Source organism: Haplochromis burtoni, unplaced genomic scaffold, assembly GCF_018398535.1.
Source record: "Haplochromis burtoni strain Fernald_Lab_line unplaced genomic scaffold, NCSU_Asbu1 Contig_78, whole genome shotgun sequence".
Classification (NCBI taxonomy): domain Eukaryota; kingdom Metazoa; phylum Chordata; class Actinopteri; order Cichliformes; family Cichlidae; genus Haplochromis; species Haplochromis burtoni.
This window is the reverse complement of record NW_024582439.1, coordinates 779,818-795,029: the sequence shown is the minus strand read 5'-3', so window position 1 is coordinate 795,029 and position 15,212 is coordinate 779,818. Positions and strand designations below refer to the sequence as shown.

Sequence of the window (15,212 nt, the reverse complement as noted above, 5' to 3'; positions counted from 1 at the left end):
AAAAAAAATAATGTAGCAGTGGCCAAAAGACTAATGTTATCCGGTCGTAAAGTCTGACGTCACTAGCCGTGTCTGGGCCTAAACTCTGCTGCAGGTCCATATATCAAACGATCACTGTGGCATTACTGAGAGTTGAAAAACTGTCTAAAGTCTTTCATCTTTAATAAAATGATCAGCGTTCTGCTCTACCAGGTGTAAGAATTGAGTCTAACATCCAGGCATCCATGAAAACGGAATTTATGACATTTAACGGAGTTAGCAGTTAGCAGGAAGTTAGCTCGCTAGTTTCTATCTAAATACAATATAGCATGTCCTGACTGCGGGGTTTTGGAAACAAATTAAAACGTACAGCTCTGTTATCACTTCCAACATAAATGAAGACAGAAAACTAAACAGCAGTGACGTTTGTAAGGTTACTGAAGTTTGGCTAGCTGGTATATAAATGATGTGCTACTATACCGCTAGCGACACAGCTATGTTAGCATAATCTAAACAAGCTAACTTTTTTTCCACTCGATAAAAGTTAACGTGAGTGTTTTCGGTGGTCAGGAACAAATGTAATCGCATGGCAGGATGCTGTAAAAGGACCAAACTTCAGCCAGGAGAACAACTGAGATAATCCATCCACAATACGAGGTTAGTCATTCTTATACTGCTGCATGGGCTGGGCTGTAGTTACATCCTAAGGTTTTAAAAACTGAGCTTAAATAAATGATTAGCGGTAATAAAAGCCAAGGGAGGTCAACAGTGATCACTGACTGTTTTAGGAGCTTTTTGAGATTAAATAGAAGAAAATACATAACATTAAACATGTTAACAACACAAAAGCCATATTAAACGCAGACTACTTTAGGACCGGAAGTAGGATTCGTCACGTCATCACTTAACGACCGGATATCCTGGTGGCCTCTTGCATTACTCCTGGTGATGGCTACACTCATCATTTATTTACAGTCTACAAGATAAATAAGGATTATTATGACCTGTAAATCATGCAAAGCTACTTTACTAGATTCCAAAAATGAAATCGTCACACTGGAAAACTAACACAATAAAGTTCCTTTAAATTTTATTTAAAGACAAATATTGGGTCGACATTAGAGACCACAGCTATCTCGACATTAAGTTTCTTGAACAAGCTCAATATAAATTAATAGCATCTTATATTAATTGCTCTCGACCTTCTTTCAAAGACTTTGCGACCGGTCTGTTATAAATCTACCAAAATGTGATTACTTATGCAGCTTGAGTCATTTTGTCAGATTTGATAAAGCTCCTCCACAGCGGCAGAGGACATCATCTAACTTGTTTCACTGGCTCCATCGTACTCTTCCCTGTGATAAGTAAAATGAAAAACTGATTGAGGGTCTTTTTCTTCTGGCCTGAACCAAAGCCTCTCTCACTCTGCCCTTTTTAGGTTAGTCGCTTTTATTTGAGAAGCAAACCATGAAAACAGTCATGAATGCACAGCAGATGCCTTTCGTGTGCTCCGGTCAAACTAAAGGGCTCGTCTTCTCTGGTGAAGAATTTCTGGCATCAAATTCACCAAGACTTGAATTCTCACATTGACTTTCACATGTTAAAGTCTGGTTTTAAGCTCACATTCTGTCTACAAAGCATAATAAGACTTTCTGGGATTCACAGGGAGTCACTTGCTCGATACACCAAAACCACAGAAACAACCGGATACGGCTTGCTGTTCTGTTATCCACTTAGAAACAAGCTGAGTGACCCGAGTAAAGCACATTCCAGCTTTAAGCATTTCAATCAAGTGGATTTTCTAATTCTCATAATGCAACAAGGAATGTTTCCTTTGACCTACTGCTGTTTGTCACAGTCTGAGACCGAGCCAGCATACCACCAACAACACCACATAAAGAGTTCTTTGTGACTCCCATCAGCAAAATGCAGAGTAGCAAATAGGGCCATACATAGCCAACCTAATAGTATTAGTTGGGGCTGCCAAGCCTACCTCAGTGGACTCAGAGGTGGAGGATTTATTGATGGCGAGTGACTGCGAGGGAGCCGAGCTGGAGGTCGGCGGTTTGGGTGACTCTGCTGCGTCACCATTGGGTAGGACTCCATCGGCGAACCACACCCTCCTCTGCTCTCGTGAGACGGACCCTGAATGTCAAAGACACGCTGTCAAATTAAAAGCATCAATCGTAATTGTTTTGGTCAATGCTGAGATCACAATTATTTAATATGATTACACTGGGCTACAGCCAAAATTCTTTCAAAATAAATTAAGCCACACAAATGATTTTGTGGGGCTAGAACTGAAAAGGACACTTAAGGGTATTGGTTGACAAAAAGTTATTAACTGAAACCTGGAATAACATAAATATAAAGGCACTTCGACCCCTGAATTTTGGCAGAAATGAGCCAACTGAAGTAGGTTGATGCCAATTTTCCTAAACTGTTCATCCAGTTTGATATCAAGCATGAAATTCAACTGTCCAATTTCGAATCTTATGTCATCTCCATTTGAGTTTTTGACCTCTCCTCTGACCTTGGATTTCACCTTCCTCGCAGCAGGAAATCTGTGGTGCTTCAACGTGAAGTTAGAGGATTTTAGAGCATATTAAAATACATAATTTTTCAGTATGCTGTTGAAAGTAGACAGACATGTGGCGGTGGAGTGTTTGAGGCTGTGCAGCCTGACCTGTGGGAGGTCTGGAGGTCATACAGACTGAAAAATCACTTAGAAACATATCTGTTACTATCCAAAGAACATGTTTTATGGCAGTTTGGCTTTTGAGCAGTCTACATTTTGTCTTTTGCTTCTTGTACAGCTGTTGATCAATTGATCAATTATTGTTGTATTATTGATCAATTATTCTGCAATGTAATAATCTTCTGTCTTCTTCATTTAAATGTATATTCTCGGGACATTCTTTTTAATTTTTGTGTGATTATTTTCCACAAAACAGTTGCTCTTGTCTTTGAAAAGTGCTATATAAATAAATCGTTTGCCTACTAGTCGATTTATTTTAAGAAAGAAATGTAATTAAGTGGACTACCTTGGATTTTTAATTAAAATTTACTTGGGGGAGGAGGACATATGAATTTTATAGCTACTACTGCCTGATGTGGGGTGAATGTGATCATTTAGAAATGTAAACAGTTGGGAAAGTAGTGCACTGAGCCATAAAAATGATTATTTTGAAATAAACAGCACAATATATCGATTACATTACGATTTATATCGACTGTTAAAAGCTAAAACTGTCATTGAGATTCTCTCCCCCCCCACACACACACACACACACACACACTAAATGAAATATCAGCATATAAGGAAAAATCTGCAGAGGACAAAGTGTCACTTTCAAGGGTTACAAAAGATGTTAGCATAAGAGTACTTTTATTCGCCGTAAAGGTCGTACCCTCGTTGCCAGGCTGCTTCAGGACTCCCACGGGCACCATGACGGTTGGAGGGGGCGAGCTGAGCACCCCAGAGGCCTGAGCCTGCTGCAGAGGGGGGATGGTGGAGCAGTACTCGGCTGGGTTGTTGGGGTTTGGACTCTGATTGCTCGCAGCAGCCGGCGTCTCCCATGATTGAGCTGACAGAGAGAAAATGGCACCAGTAAACATTAGGAGTCGACGTGCGTTACATAAGTACACAGACATTTTTCACACCGGGAGAATTCTTGGGGAATTTAGAAGACTTTCCTGTAAGCAGGTCCTCCTTCATAGCACAAAATTCACAGGTGTTACTATTTTCTCTAATGAGGCCTGTAAGTCTTCACTTCAGCCTTAAAGCTGCTACAGCCTACAGCTGTGCTTCACCTCAGCTCATCAACGAGACTCTTTGACACTCTTTAAATCGCAGCACAAAACCCATCTGTTTACATTGGCATATCAGCTGTAACCATCTTGTTTTGTACGTTTTACATTCATAGTATTCTTGGATTTTAAATCTCTTTTAATGCTGTTCTTGTTCATTTTGTGTTTTAAGGTGACCTTGAATCCTTTGAAAGGCGCCAACGAACAACATTATTATTAAAACTCATTATTAAGTCATTAATCAGTGAACCTGGACTGACCTGCACTGATAATTAAAGTCATTAATATCACCCATTCCTTTCATAGCACGATGTGTCAAAATGTGTGCTGTAAACATGATTTATCTATACAGAAGCTGCGCCACATTAGAGATAAAATCAAACTGCTGCTAACTACTGAACCTTTGGACAGATCGCATTTTTATTCATTAAGAAGCTCTGATCAACTTCTTTTTGATCTTCTCTTTGCATGGTCAAAAACCGTTCGTGTTTCTGCTTCGTACCCTTTTCGTTTACACGCTTTGTTTTGTCGCCTCAAATCAGGTTTTCAATACACCTGTTCCTTTACTCTGTTTATTGAACCGATCTTTATTTCTTCTGAAGCATTTACTGGATTACTTTTGCATAAAGCTGTGATGCTTTGCTGTATATTATGTCATGCACTGTTCCAGTACAACTTGCTGAACTGGATTTCAGGCTTTTCAAAAGTTTTCAAACTTTGTGGTGCAAACGTCATGCAGAATTAGACACTTTATTCAGAACAAGTTTGGTTTTCAATTGGAAAGACTTTCTTTTTGGATTTGCAAACGCAGAAATAAACTATCTGCGAGTTTAGCGGCTCGCATTTCTAAAGCCAGGTGGCCCAGCCTTAGAGAACTTGTGTGTTGCTTATACAATCTTCATAATGTGGAGAAAAATTAATAAATAAAAACAAATTGCTTTTTCCATAAGATCCCACGAGAGAGAAAGCACATCTTACCATGTCCCTATTACTGTTTAATCTTGTTATTTATTCTATTATTAGTCTCTTATAAATTATTTCACTTTTATTTCTCCAATTCTTCTCTCTTTCTTAAAGCAAGTAATACTCCATGGTCTGTTTTTGTGTTCTGTAATTATGTAAAAAGAAAGAAAGAAACAAACTTCTAAGCGGAATTACACTGGAAAGCTGTATAAACACAGATGATTTTATATACCGCTGTCTACTGTGTGACTGCAAATAAAGAAAATGTAAAATTGGACAAAGGTTTTATCTGGACATACTAAATTAATTAAAAGGATACGGAGGAAACACTTAGCAATTTGCATCTCTAACATCTGATTTCATAAGTTGCAAAGAAGAAACCTTGCAGTACTTGCAATGATGCTCACCACTTGTCAGAGCAGAGTGACAGGTGACACAGACACGAGCCTCCTTCCTGTCCATGTACGTGAGCCTGCACTTCAGACTGCAACACGCCGCACAGAACACCTTAAAAACAACACGGAGAGACAGAAAAATTATTCACACCAGAATCCTACATATGACCAAACCTCCAACATGACATCATCACCTTCAACGTAAAAATTATTATTATTATTTTTTAATTAAAGAACGTCCAGAAAGTTGTCATTAAATGTGCAGGAAATGTAGCGTTTTATGGACACTGATTTCATGTACTGAGCCAGCGCTTCAGTGAGCTGCAGCTGCGTACACGACACTTTTCTTTCAATGGATTAGTACCTCATTACGTGTCATTTTCCAGTATCATGTACTTTAAATAATTAGACAGAGGGTAGATGATCCTTTTAATTTCAGAGCCACGCAGCACCATTATAATCTAGTTGTGGATCTAGCACTGTGGTGGAGGGTGCACCGAGGTTCCCGCTGCGCCTATTGTTTGCAGCCCCAGTGCAGGTGTTAGTATTACTGCAGTGCCAGCTCCCCCCTGCTCAAGTGGCAAGGAGCGTGTGTGATTTTGTTTACTACCATGGGAAATTAAGTAGCAGTCCGCCGATTTTTCCACTGCACTGTCAGCGACTGCATCTTCAGCTTAGAGCACAGTGCAGACAACCTGCTTTGTGTGTGTGGGTGGGCATAATGCTATAAAGCTACCTGCCCAACTATCAGCAAATAAATGTCTATCACAGCCCTGCATTAAATTTACCTCCTTCATCTATCAAAGCTATTTCCACATGTTTTTCCATCTCGCCGTTTCTGTTTTTGCTTAACATTAAAACACTGCCTACTTTTGGTGCACACTTACAAGATTAATTAAACATCAAAAACAACATAATCACAGAGATACACTGTTGTGTAACAGCTCATTATAGCTAGACTGCTCTTTATGGGTTAGATTAGCACAGTTTTAGTACACCACTGACCTTGCCACAGGCCCTGCAGTGATGCCTCCTCTTGGTGAAGGTGAACTTGACGTCACATTTCATGCAGACTGGAGCCTGGGAGTCAGGCACCCACACAGGGGCGACCTCTCCCAGAGAGCTGGTAGGTTTCCTGCACAGAGCACCTTGTTGCCCTGCCTGGAGATCATTGTCTGGGCTCTCTGGGGGTATGAGGGCTGGAGAGTGGATGATGCCCTCTCCATTCACGCTGACTGCACTCTGGTCAGTCCCGCCAGGCGACGTTTCGGAGGGTGTGCCTTTCCGGCATTGGTTTTCGAGGTTCTTGTTCTTGCTGGCGGCAGACGGACTGAGCAGGTTCTGCACCTGGCCCGACAACGGCTGTGGGATCTGGAGCTTGAGGCTGACGGGCTGTTTGGGTCGGGCGCCTCCATAGGGAATGCTGACCGGCTGCAGCCGGTTGTTGAGTTTTGGTTGGATGCAACCTGATCCCCCCACTCCTCCCTCGCCGCTTTCCTGCTTGCTCTCCTCCATTTCTTTCTCCTCAGTTACAGAGTCCTCTTTTGAGGGGACAGGAGAGGGGGAAACACCTTCCTCTACCCTCTCTTCCACCTCCTGAGGCTTAGAGCTGGTCCCGCTCTCCTGTTCCAAACCATTTGGAAGATTTGCTATTCTGTGGTGCTGGTCTACTTGTCCCTCTGGACCACATCTCCTTTCCTTCTCCAGCCCAACCTTGTCCGAAGGAGACGCACCGTTCTCCTCCAACTCGCACCCACTCTGAACAACCCTGCTTCCATTCAGGAGACTTTCCCCTTGCTCCTCTTTTAAAATTCTAGTTTGCGTTTCTAGGCCAAAGTCCTGTAAGGCAGCTGAACTGCCATCATCCCCATTTTGTGCCGTGTGTTCCACATTTGGGAGAATTTTCGTGGAGGGTGTTTGTTCCTGTAATCCAACCTCAAAGCTGAAGCGAGTGTGACTGACAGACGAGCCTCCTCCTCCGGACGAGGCAGCTGTCTCTTCACGTTTAGTCTCCTGGCCAGAATCACCAAGCTGGATGTCTGCAGGAGAACTTATCTCTTTGCTGAGGGCATCCAGCTGTGGACTGGACAGGCAGCCATTCTCCACGTTGTCAGAGGCCGTCATAGGGGGCGGCGAGAGGTCGTCGGTGCCCACCAGTTTGCCGATATTGGGCTGGGGGAGGGGAGGGCTGTGGACGTCTGCCGGCCTCTCCTCTGCCCAGGATGGAGGTTCGGGACCAGGATGCCTTTTCGGATCAGCCCCTGAGGGAGGGGTGGAGGATGAGTCGGGGAGGGTCTTAAATGACAGGGGACTCTCCCGGGGGCTGAGGTCTGCGTGAGCCAGCGCAGGGTTCAAAGAGAGCATGTGGGTTGGTGGGGCCAGGATCTGGGTCCACTTAGCATCTGAAAGAATGGGAGTGTCCGTCTCATCTGCAGAGAAAAAAGAAAAAAGGAAAATGGAAGACTGTATGGATCTCAGCAGAAGCTCTTTGAACGTATTTTAATGTACTCACAAATTATATCTACAACTTTTTTTTTTTTTTACTAAATCAACCAAAATATTAATGTCTAAACTGGTATTGTCATCCTCATGTCAGAAAAATTGGTGCTCATGCTTGGTCTTATGAAGTCTGCACCATTTAATATCTATAAAGACATAAATTAATATTTGTCTTGATGTAGTCCCCTATTCCACTTTGCATTTGCCGGACACAACCATCTATCTACACTTTCCAAACAGCTTCCAATTTCCTGCTTAACATATGAAATCTGAAATACGAGGAAGTGGTTAGGAGATCATGAACCCTTGAGCAGCCTCACAAGAACAGCCACAGAGAACTGATACAAAGATACACACTTCCAGGTGATCGAAAAAGCTATAAATGGCAGGAACAAAGCAGGGGTTGAACTGAGAAATGAGGTTGGCATGGAGTGGGAAATTAGTGTGTGGATGGACTGGGAAATTCTGAGAAAGTGGGCCAAAATGGCTCGCTCGCCCCTGGGAGCCATCAGTCAAGCCGACATATAACTGCTGTGTAATACAAGTAGAAATTCTTAAAATATTTCTTTAAACCGACTTCCTCACACAGTCGGCCCTCGCCTCCATCCGCTGCAGTGTCTGCTAAGTCTGTGTGTTAACACACACACACACACACACACACACACACACACACACACACACACACACACACACACACACACTCTCTTAATCTGCCAAGCTGGATCTCTGACAGAGGTCAAAGATAACCACACACAGACAAAATACACACCAAGTTCACAGTAACATTAAACTCTACTTTGTGCCCATGGATCTGCAGGACTTTAGAAGACAAATTTAGAAGAAGAGCCATCCTTTTTTTTTCCCTTTAACAGGCATTTGTGCTGGAATGCTGAGAGAATGCAGATACACAGCTCAGTAATGCAGTGTTTACTTCACAATTACCATAAATAAACTGTGAAATCACAGAGTCTCCAAAAAGGCTCCGACACACTTTTGGGATCATTAAGTGTGATGAAAACAGCCAACCCTCCTGTCTTGCACCAGTTACACGATGTCTCAAAGCCTAAGGGAAATGGGAAATTCAATTAATCCTATCCCCTCGTGGCCCGCCCTCAATCCCCACCTGTGAATGTTACTCAGACTTAATGGGCGGTGGCTGATTTTCTGACACCTTGATGATTTACTCTCAGAGGTTGTGCAATGGCACGCTGACAGCAGCTCTTCCTTTTCTGTTCGCCTTTCCTCGTCCGCAATGACTCACCGCTTGTCCTCGTCTGCTGTCTGCATCTATTAAAGCTCACCTTCGTTCTGCTCGAACTCGTCCAGCACCTTGTCCAGGTTGAAGGCCTCGGCCTGGAAGTAATTCTCCATGGGTCAGGAAGCTCCACCCTGCTGACGGCCGTGTGAACCTAAGAGCAGCAGCAAATGTGTCCTCAACGCCAGAGTCTGTCACATTTCCATACCATATGTAAATGCCTCGCACGGCCAGAATCATATCTCCTTTCTATATCCTCTCCTCACTCCAATATCATTTGACTGAGGAGAAACAGCCTCTCCAACTCCCTTTTCTCTCTCCTCATTTCCTTCCCAAGCAGTTCTCTCTTTAATGATTACTCTGAGGTCACAGGGATAATGACAGAGACATGTGGGCATGGTCTAAATCTTTCTGATTAGCAAATTTCCCAACTGAAGCTGACAGTCAGGATATGAAGTAGCCAAACTGACTTCAATGTAAGGAAAGGTGTTTCAATGTCCCTTATGTCTATTCTCCTCATTTTTAAAGAGAGCAGGCCCGTCCTATCAATGTTGCTACATTAAGACTTAAGCTTATTTTCAATATTAATAAATCTGACAACCATTTGTCTGCTTTTTTTTTTTTTTAACTGCCAAACTCTGGACATCAATTAGTCAGGAAGAACGGTAGGTGGTTTCCACAGTGACAATGCTGCAGTTTGCGTCATTAAAACCATGTTTGATTACTGTGCGTTTTTAATATTGCACAGTAAACACATTTCAAGCTCTGTGAGATGCAGATGCAGCATGCAGTGTTTGTTTTGCAGATATCTGTGACAGAAAACTTCAACTCTGGAGTACCAAAAGTGCCGAGAGGTGAGGGCATAGAGGTAGACTTTAGCAAAAAACGTGTTCCAGTTGTCAACTTTAGAAAGGATACCGAGTCTTTTAGATCTGAGGATCTTCAGAGCAAGGAAATACTCTCTAATTTGCTCATAGCTTGTTAATAATGCAAAATGAAGCTTTCAGTGTTACAAACGCTGTGAGTCTAACCCAGAGAGTAACGCGTTTAACATGTGAGTCATGCAGACAAAATATTTTGTTCATTTAAAGCCACAGGCCTGTACTCTGAAGCAGGATTTGGGGCTTTAGTGAAGTATCTTCAGGTTTAATCTTTGCTTTTTAGTATTACAAAGGTGGTTCACTTTGCATTGCCATGGTAACTCATGCTGCATACCTAAGCAGGTTAGGTGTGCAGGTAAATTTAAAAACAACAAAAAAAACAAAAAAAAAACAACACAGCTTGTGCCTGTTGTAATATTACTTGGTAACACTGGAGTTCTGCTTTAAAGTGACAAGCCTGGGAAATGTTTTGAATGATAGCAGAAAAATAAAATTAAAAAAAACAAAAACAGGTAGTTGGGGTTTATTTTGCATTTTATCTTCTTTGTTTATGATTTTATTTAATTGTTTTAATGGGACTTTTTCATATTCTCTGCACTGCTACTCTAACAGTTTACACTTATTAAGCTGAAATCATAAAAAAGCATGCAAATGTATATCAGTCATGTTTTACACCTGCTTTGCACTGTCACATGTTGTGAATCACAAACCCTAAAATCCATTTGAAAAGTAAAGCCTGTATAAACACTTCATCTTCATCACATCTGTCAGTCCTCACCTGCACAGAGGTCCTCCTCAGCAGTCCCAGGTGATATTTTTTCCCCCCTCTCTCTCAACAGGTTTCAGTCTTAGTTCTCAGCTCACCCAGTCTGGCAAGCGCCCAGCGCCCACACCTGAGAGAAGGAGAGGAAACACTATTCAGTAAAGTGCTGCTTATCAACTCATGTGCCAAAAAAAAAAAAAAATGATGCTGTCTAACTATTATACAGCGAGTAAGGTTAGGGCTGAGGTTACACTTATCGTGTTTTTCCCCTGTAAACATGTGCTTGGAGAACTGTGGCATCACACTCACAGTTTGCATTAAACATTTAAAAAAAAGGAGCTAATAACAACACATTTACAAAATTGCACACTGATCAAGGTGTACTGGGCAATGCTAGCTAATAGTCTAGTACTTGTGAAAAGGTCTGTCACTATATTTAAAAGCAATAAAGTCCAATGCAGGATATTAAAAGGAGAAAGAGAGAGACTCGTTTTAATTCATCTCTGGCTGCAATGCTTCTGTGCTCCACTTGAAATGAGCCTGTGGCTCAGGCAGCTCCAAAAAACAGAGTGACAGGGAACCAAGTGATGCAAAGACACCGTGTTACTTAAGGGTAATCGGTGTTTTGGTCTTGAGACAGGAATCTGTGTGATAAAGTTTGGGCAAATAAGTGAAAATGGAGCTTGTTTCCAAGCTGCACTCTGTTAACAAGCCAGATCCATCTGTTTCTTAACCCTGTCATGGGGTCAAGAGCTGGCGTACAGGTTTACAATCTATCGCAGGGCTAGCACGCAGACTACCAATCTTGCTCACATTTCTAACTATGGCAAATTCTCACCAGTTAACTTAATATGCTTCCTATGTGGACTGTGGGAGGGATCCAGAGAACGCAGAGGGAACTCAATCAAGAACAACATGTAAATTTCACAAAGATGGGACCCATCTGGTGGTGGATTCATTGGCTGTATTGCTGATTTAAGTTAACGTCCACACTGAAATCTTACCCAAGTTGACAAGATTAAATATTTGAGCCTATGGGCTGTAGAGTACATCATGTCTTCTTAAAAACATAGCTCCAAGGGGTAATAGACAGTACTAATAACAAGCTGGAGAGGCCAAAAATAACAACTGAATATTTTGGAGGTTCTTGTCTTAAAAAAAACAAAAAACAAAAAACAAAAAACCCAAACACGTAAAAAGGAAAAAAAGTCAGTGCAGCTCTTAATTCTTTTTTTTAAATGAAAGCCTCATCCAACGCAGGAAACAGTTGGACCATGAAAAGGGGTCGATTAGTTAACAAGCGGATACTTTATTATGCTGATAAAAAGGGAAGCTACACATCAGACAGCTTAGTGTTCACATTCATGCTGCTACTCTCTTAGACTACAGCTAATAAACAATACCCAGCAACGGCCGATCACCATGTATGCTATGCTGCACATTATTATATGCATTGCCCATCAAAGCCTGACAGGGTAATCAGAGCTATGAATGGACAGCAGCTGAAGCCTGTACAGTAAACCTGCCCCATGTGTCCTTGCTGACGAGGAGACCTTGGAGCGAGGATGTAATGTGGTGCGGCTGCAAATGAGTAACAGCCAGGTTAAACTTCAGGGTCATCCTCATAAGGACAAACGAAACCACGGATTACACCAGAGACCAAATATTCCACAGGGCCAAGGCCTCGCAGAAATGAGCAGAGTCAACATATTTCCCGCTTAGTTTAAGATGCAAGTGGGGGCATGACGTCAGCACAAAACCGTAAAGGCACCGGACAGGAGCGTAAACATGGAATATGGATGTGGGATTGTACCATTTCAGAAGAACAGGGCTGACGGAGGTTATCACGGCTACAAACAGGAGTAAACTGAGGTAGTGCTGCTGGAGCTCACCAGAGGTGCTTTCCATTACTTTTCTGAGAAAGTGGTGAAAAACTGAAATATTCGCAGCCAGTAAAAACAAACCGAACAATACAAGTTGTCAGACTGACATTTAAAACACGATGAATGATTCAATCAACTTGTGCACTGCATGCTTAAAAACACTCCACAGCTGCAGTGCGGTGAAAATTTTCTCTAAACTCATATGCCAAAATTCTTGAAAATGAACCCCCCCCCCAAAAAAAAAAAAAGCTAATACATGATCGAGTCCAGGGCTTTCCTGACAGAAAGAGGAACAGGGCTTTATTCCATGCCTTTTGTGCAGCTGAGTCGACTGAGTATTGGGGGCTTACTTTCTAACATTTTAGGGACTTTACTTTGGAATACAAAGCTCCTGAAAGCGAATGTTACTCTGAGCTAATGGTATACAAACAATCCACTCTGGACCCTTTTCAAGTCAAGAGGTTAAAAATGGGCAAATAGCTCAAAGTCTCTTTGATCTGATGGAAAATGATGCGTTCAGGTAACTTAAATGATTTTATACTTGTGGGAAAAGTGCCACGCAAGTTAAAATACTGAATAAAAAGTGAACAAACTGAAATATTAGGTTGTACTACATGGTGCGTGAGTTTTTACAAAATTTAACAGCCTGCAGGACTTTGATCAACACTGATTATAACAGCATGCAATTCATAGCCGATGGCTTTATTTACTGGTTTGGGAATTGTCTGATTTAAAAAGAACATTAAACAAGAGTTAGACATTTCATTTTCATACTATTTACTACTACTATATGCCACTGAATTTTGCTAGACCCTAAGAAATACTGAGAATCAATAAACTTATCTGCATAATCTCAACAACTTCTTTTTTGAGAATCATTTTTATTACGCATTTCTTTAATGTAAGCCATATTGACTAGTTTTTCAAATAACTGAATCAAAAATGAGCAAAACAAAAAAAAAAAGCTAGAGACATAGACTGTATAAAAGAAATGGACACATCCACAGTGAAGAGGTTGTTTACTTTAGTCAGGCAAAAGTGCCATGTTTTTACTGATTGTTTGATTTAAGGCATGATTTAAGTAGGCATGTCACCAAAACCAGTACTTACTGTAATAATCGATATCGCAAATGTGACAGCACTTGGAGTTGTGCGTGTTCACCAGTATAGTGGAAGTTTTGGTATTGCATGTGAGCTTGTCAATCACAAGGTAGGTCAACCTTAAAGGACACTCTGCTGTATTGTCCTTCCATTGAGCGCTGTAATTTACAAAGAGAACACCATTCTGTATGAAATAAGACATCAGCAAAGTTGACAGAGGTCAAAGTTGAGGGGTGTCAAAAATTTTATACAACCAGACTTCTTCAAATAAAGGAGTCAACCTCCTGTTGGTTACTAGAAAGAATGCAGATGCGCTATAATCCACCATCTTTTATATAAAGTCTATAGCTGGAGGCTGTTGCTGGACACTAAAGTAGCATCAGCAAGACAAAAAACAAAAAAAAAGTGAAGTTTAAAAGGAAGAATTACAACTAAAGCGTGTGAGGTGATTCGCTTTGGAGAGCAAATTATCTTCACACCTCCTGCTCTGACCGCTGAACTGAAGAAACATCTAAGCACCAAGTCTTAACCCCAGCCAACCTCTGCATCGTTTTCCCCAGGTGAGAAGTTTCCCTCCTAATGAAAGACTTCTAAAACCATCTTACACTATAAAAGCATCCAGTGGAGCTGTCGTAAACACATACACACTCACACAGACACGCCTCCATAAGGACAGGAGCCCATCCCTGATTAAGATTTAATTACTCTGCAGAGGCGTTGAATAATGCATCTTTAGTCAAAGTGCATGAACAAGTCATATTTTTAGACATGTAAACTCAGAAAGATGCTTCAGAGGAGGCATATGTGCATGAAATGGTGTCAGTCAGAGAGGAAAACAGTCCTGCAGTAACAAATTCTTAAGAACATGTTGTGTACAAACATGCTGCAACTCATCAAAAACCATCAAAGAAGAAAACGTGTGATGCCGCCTACAGTAAAGCAAGAATATCGAGATTGTGCATGATAGAACAGCTCAGCTGATAATTATTATAACCCCTCTGTGAACAATACACTAATGATTTATTTATTTGATAGAGAGGCCACAACACTGTGTTTAAATTTGCTTTGGCTAATGCACATCTGTGGTTTTAAAATCAGTGCCTCATCAATAACTTGACAGACTGGCATGAAATGTAAAACTAATCTATTCTGGAATAAACCTCAATAATAAACTCGATACACAATATATTTAAATGTTATTTACTCTCTCATTTAAACAGCGTGCTTTTCATTTTTAAATGTCTTGTTTTGTCCGAACAAAAGTCCAAAACCCAAAAAAACCCAATCCAAACACTTTTAGCTCCATTCTCACTACCTTTAAGACAGGTTTCCTCTGATTGGATGCCCCTTGTAAACAAAAAATTTGAACTGCAGGTGGGTGGAGCTTTCCTGCTTAGATACCAGGGGTGGGCAACTCCAGGCCTCAAGGGCTGGTGTCCTGCAGGTTTTAGATCCAACACAGCTGATTTAAATGACTAAATGACCTCCTCACCATGTCTTGAAGTTCTCCAGAGGTAATGAATGAACTTATCATGTGATTCAGGTGCGTTGACCCAGAGTGATATCTAAAAACTGCAGGACACCGGCCCTCGAGGCCTGGAGTTGCCCACCCCTGTTATAGATAGATCTTAAGAGCCTGTTTGAAACGGATTGCTTACAGCGGACTGGAGGCAGGGCAGCACA

General features: G+C 41.5%; 1 protein-coding gene across 5 annotated transcripts in view; it reads right to left on the bottom strand.

The window, feature by feature from the left end:
- The window catches only part of zfyve9a (zinc finger, FYVE domain containing 9a), a 38,566-nt gene that overhangs the window by 16,034 nt on the left and 7,320 nt on the right, over positions 1-15,212 (bottom strand). For 3 of the 5 annotated variants that reach the window (XM_005924570.2, XM_005924568.3, XM_005924569.3), the window contains exons 2-7: positions 10,561-10,675; positions 8,948-9,055; positions 6,153-7,576; positions 5,160-5,259; positions 3,366-3,566; positions 1,973-2,124 (exon numbers count right to left, since the gene is read on the bottom strand). In XM_005924570.2, the coding sequence (XP_005924632.1) occupies positions 1,973-2,124; positions 3,366-3,566; positions 5,160-5,259; positions 6,153-7,576; positions 8,948-9,017 (1,947 nt within the window). In that variant the 5' untranslated portion in view covers positions 9,018-9,055; positions 10,561-10,675. The remainder of the gene's footprint in view (positions 1-1,972; positions 2,125-3,365; positions 3,567-5,159; positions 5,260-6,152; positions 7,577-8,947; positions 9,056-10,560; positions 10,676-15,212) is intronic. The other 2 variants (XM_005924571.3, XM_014334305.2) reach the window with 1 other exon arrangement.